The 5,069-nt window shown below is 43.7% G+C and overlaps 1 protein-coding gene across 1 annotated transcript; it reads left to right on the forward strand.

Moving 5' to 3' along the window:
* Positions 1-2: 2 nt before the first annotated feature.
* On the forward strand, positions 3-4,546 carry ADRA2C (adrenoceptor alpha 2C). Its single transcript, XM_026847236.1, has one exon. It carries the CDS (start codon positions 3-5, stop codon positions 1,338-1,340), a length of 1,338 nt encoding a protein of 445 aa, XP_026703037.1. The 3' UTR covers positions 1,341-4,546.
* Positions 4,547-5,069: the final 523 nt, after the last annotated feature.

The following is a 5,069-nucleotide window of genomic DNA, read 5'->3' on the forward strand; positions in this document are numbered from 1 at the left end:
CCATGGATCTGCTGCTGGTGGTGAACACGAGCCTGGGCTCCCCCAACGAGTCCCTGGCGCTGCCCCCCTCCTCGCCGTCCTCCTCGGCCCTCCTGCAGCCGCCCTCCCCCTACTCCCCGGCGGCCGTGGCCAGCCTGGCGGCAGTGGTGGGCTTCCTCATCGTCTTCACCATCGTGGGCAACGTGCTGGTGGTCATAGCTGTGCTCACCAGCCGGGCGCTGAGAGCCCCCCAGAACCTCTTCCTGGTGTCCCTGGCCAGCGCGGACATCCTGGTGGCTACCCTGGTCATGCCTTTCTCCTTAGCCAACGAGCTTATGAATTACTGGTACTTCGGCAAGGCTTGGTGTAACATTTACCTGGCGCTGGACGTGCTCTTCTGCACCTCCTCCATCGTCCACCTGTGCGCCATCAGCCTCGACAGGTATTGGTCGGTCACGCAGGCGGTGGAGTACAACCTCAAACGGACCCCCCGGCGGATCAAGGCTATCATCCTCACTGTCTGGCTCATTTCAGCTGTCATCTCCTTCCCACCATTGATCTCCATGTACCGGGACCCTGAAGGAGATGGCTTTCCCCAGTGCAAGCTCAATGATGAGACATGGTACATCCTTTCTTCTTGCATTGGCTCTTTCTTTGCCCCCTGCCTCATCATGGTGTTGGTCTATATCCGCATCTACCGCGTGGCCAAGCTAAGGACCAGGACCCTCTCTGAGAAGCGTACGGTGCCAGAGGGGTCCTCCCAGACTGAGAATGGCTTGAGCCGCGCTGCTGGCGGCTGCACGTCCCTGAGGATGCAGCTGGGAGAGAATGGACATTACTCAGTGCACCACTGGCGCAAAGCCTCTGAGCTGGAGGACATTGAGCTGGAGGAGAGCAGCACCTCAGAGAGCAGACGGAGGCGGAGCCGGGAGGAGCATCCCCGCAAAAGCAGCAAGAGCCAGTCCTTCTCCTACTCATATTCCTCCAAGCACTCCAGTAGCCGTCTGTCCCGCTCTAGCAATCGCTCCATGCAGTTCTTCTCATATCGCCGTCGCCGGAAGCGTAGCAGCATCTGTCGGAAGAAAGTCACCCAGGCCCGGGAGAAGCGCTTCACTTTTGTGCTGGCCGTGGTCATGGGGGTCTTTGTAGTTTGCTGGTTCCCTTTCTTCTTCAGCTACAGCCTCTATGGTATTTGCCGGGAGGCGTGTGAGGTCCCTGAGACTCTGTTCAAGTTCTTCTTCTGGATTGGGTATTGCAATAGCTCCCTCAACCCAGTCATCTACACCATCTTCAACCAGGACTTCCGCAGGTCCTTTAAACACATTCTCTTTAAGAAGAAGAAGAAGAACTTCAGGCATTGAGCTGGAAGGATGGATTTTCCTTGAGCAGGAGTAGAGTTAAAAGAGAAGGAGAAGGCTCTATGCTTCAAAAAAGAAGTGAGGGAAGAGAACATGGGGTTTGGGCTTAGAGAGAAGGAAGAGAGCTCTCCCCTCTGTGGAGCAGAGTGATGCTGCGGGGTACAGGGATAGTGTTGGGGATGCTGAGGGCATTCACCGTGGTACAGAATGGCAATGGGGTGCTGGAGTGCGGGTGGGTAAACGAGGAGGAGAGTGATTGTCTTTGAACCCTGACAGAGGGCACAGGGATTCTGCAGAGGTAAATAGGCTAGGACACTGAGTTTAGGAGGCAGTGAGCTTTTGTGGTCTCTGGAATTTTGTGGGAAAACAAGCAGAGACATCGAGAGGAAAGGATGAAGTGGCAGCAGTGGTGGAGAGTTGAATATTTATAAATAGAGCAACTGGGGCCTATGGTGGGCTCGTCCCAGTAAGACATTGGCTTTTACTGCTTATGTGGGGAAAGAAAGTGCAAAGTATCAGGCACTGACAGTATTTTGAGTTACAAAAGGATTTAAATGTTTGCCAAAAAAACCCTAAAGAACAATCCAAACTCTTTTCTAAATAAACCTTTGTACTGTTAAAACCTTCTGAATGATGATTTTACACAGGACTTAAATGAAGCAGAAAGCATGGGGTTTTCTTTTTCTTTGGAGGGGTCTTTGCATATAGAGCTGGATGGGAAAGGTTTTTTTTATCTCCTCACAATTTTTGATTTGTCAGTCGGACAAACCTGGGAGTCTTGCTTGTTTTCATGAAATATGTAAAAGAGCACACGCACCCCATGACCTTATTTCCCTCTTGGATCACCAGGAAGTAAATTCCTGCTCCATCCCTCTCAGATCAGTGGCCAAGCACCTTGCTGTCCTGGAACAGGTAGTGGAAAAAATAAATTGGTGGACTCACCTAGCGTTTTCTCAGTTAAAAGAAAAAAAACCAAACAAACAAAATTTCCAACCAGCTCAACTTGCATGTGCCCTAGGGAACTTTTTCCCCCTTCTTTTTAGGTCCTCCTCAAAAGGCTTATCTCAGGGGCTGGCTGCATGCTGCTCTCATTCTCGGACAGGCAGTTGGAGGCAGTCTGCTATGCAGATTTTCAGAGGAAGAGCAACTGCCATACCACTAAGGTCTTTAAATCTTTTGTATTTGCAGTCTTAGAGCAACTAAATCCTTTATTTTTTTAATGAGAAGCATACATTGCAGATTGTCAGTGGTGTATGTGAACAAATCTCAAAAGAGGGTGCAGCTGTTTGAAACCTTTAATATTGGTGTTGCTTTCTTTCCCTTTTCCTGTTTGCATTTGTAGTTTATGATTTCAGAGGATTTTGTTGCAGGGAGGGGAGAAGAGTTTGAATAGTTACTAAAAGAAACTGTATTTCCCATGGGTTTATAAAATGTCATAAACTGTAATGAAGAGAATGAGGGACGGGACTGTTGTCTGTACATTCACCACTGAATGCATACCGAGTGTAAGACTCAGCTGAGCATTTACATCCCGTCTCCAGCTGTGCTGCTGCAAGGTGTGTATTCTGTTTGTGGGGTAAATACTGCTCCATTTTACGTGTATTACTCCTTCCATGGGTAGCAGGATTTGGCATCTGCCTCAAATGAACCTTTCCACAGTAAACAGCTCTTTGTAAAATGTAATGAAATCTAATCTTATACGGCAGGCTTCTCGAAACAGCTAATTATAATCTAGACTTGAGAATCATTAGATATCTTGTTCTTTACTCCCTCTGCTCTGTCTGACAGGTGTCTGTAGCCTCTCTTCTCTTGAAATCTCTATGACATAAGGAGAAATGATAGAGCAGTCACTTTGTTTCATCAGTTTTTCATAATAAGCATTTGGTTAACTTAACCCTGGAAGAGGAGGTTGTCAGTGGCTAAGATTCTCATGCTAATTCAATAGACAACTCAATTGGGAGTTCTGCTAAAGTAAGGATTAGATGATTGCACCAAATGCATTAGAAGTTTGCCTGATTTCACTAAAGAAACAACTGAGACAATTTCAGGGTCCTAAGTCAGTAACTTATTGCATCTTTCTTGAAAAAAGTCTTAAGAGTTGTGAAAAGATTTGGGCTTTGTTTAAACATCTGCACTTAAGAAAAGGATGTTAAGACTTATTTTCAGGAGCACCCCTTTGTAGATAATAAATGGTTTGGTACAAACACATACCTGAGACAGATAAATTAAAAGATAGCAACCAAGAGGAGAAATTACAAGCCATTTTCTCTTTTGCAAAATGGAGAATTCTTTTTAAAGTTACATCAAGAAGAGCTGAAACAAGCTCATCTTATTTGTAGATAACGATGTAGCTAAAAAGTTCAGGTTTCTTTAATCTGAAGAAATTACATAATTGCCAGAGCAACCAAAGCAACATATGGTACATAGCTACTACCTCTAAGCTACTGGACAGCTTCATTAGAGACACCCATTCCTACCAAGATGAAGGTCTGCTTTTGTCACTTAATGCCCGTTTAGAGTGGTTTCACAGTCTGCAGACACACAGCAGTTTCACTGTTGCACTGCTGTTGGAATGAGATTTGTTGCCTGTAAACACAGTCCTTCCCATTTGTTTTTCCTTGTAGAATTCAAGGAGTCTATGGAAATGAAATTTAATTGACAGTCAGATTTTAGTGGATGTGAAGTATATACGGAATGACTGATGTGCCTTAAAAGTAATTTCTTTGCTATAAAATGATTCTGTGGTCATTATAAACATACAGGAAATAATGCTTCTAATTTTGTTTTGCATTTGCAAATGTCTAAAAAGAATTGATGCAGATACTGAACGTCTATGTGCAGCAGCATACTTTAAACCAGGGCATTTTCTGTGGTTTTAATTTATTTCTCATCACAGTTACTCATCTGATTCAATGCCTCAAGAGGATCTTATTTCTTCTGAGCTAGATAAAAAGTAATATTCATTAATAAAGATGTGCAGTATACACCCCTTTTAAGTGCATTTCCCTTTAAATTAGTGAATACAGAGGATTTCTATAAAAATTGTTTTTAATGTAACTACTGAATATGCTTCAAGGAAGTAAAATGGGGCTGATTTATTTTTTTAATTACAGTGTTCTCTTATTACTTGTAAAGCTGAAGACTGGAATTTGTTTGTAACATATGTTGTTATGGTGTTAACTTTTCATAAAAAATTATCAGCTCTGCTACTCACACTGTGGTTGTGCTTCCACTGTAAGTTGACTAATAGTATATACAGGAAAAAAATAGTCAATGCAGCTTTTGCTTAATCAAAAAGGAGAAGATATTTTATGTTTCTAATGTGTCCAGTTGTGTCTTTGATCACATCTGATGAGCTACTTGAAACATGCACTCTTTACTGTTGTGAAGAATGAAATGTTGCTGTGAAACCATATTGATTTTAACAACAAGCACCCAATCTTTAACTCTTCATTTGCTCATTTCACCATGAAGAAAATTTTCTGTCTGCCTGAAGTGAGAAGTAATGTTTTATTTTCAAAACCAGTTTTCTGAACAGTACCACTATTGGTTGGTTACTGAAATATCAAACAGTATAACTTAGCTTGGATGGGAACTCGGTGCTGCCCTTAAGCCCTCTTCTGTGGGAGTTTTGCAGGAGAGAACTGCAGAATTAGCCTCTTCAAGGCTTGAGGCAGATGGAAGGCACCTTATATATAGGAGATTTGACAGGATCACAGCTTTAAATCATTG

The sequence above is a fragment of the Athene cunicularia genome, assembly GCF_003259725.1.
Source record: "Athene cunicularia isolate RWA chromosome 4 unlocalized genomic scaffold, athCun1 chr4_part1, whole genome shotgun sequence".
Taxonomy (NCBI): Eukaryota; Metazoa; Chordata; class Aves; order Strigiformes; family Strigidae; genus Athene; species Athene cunicularia.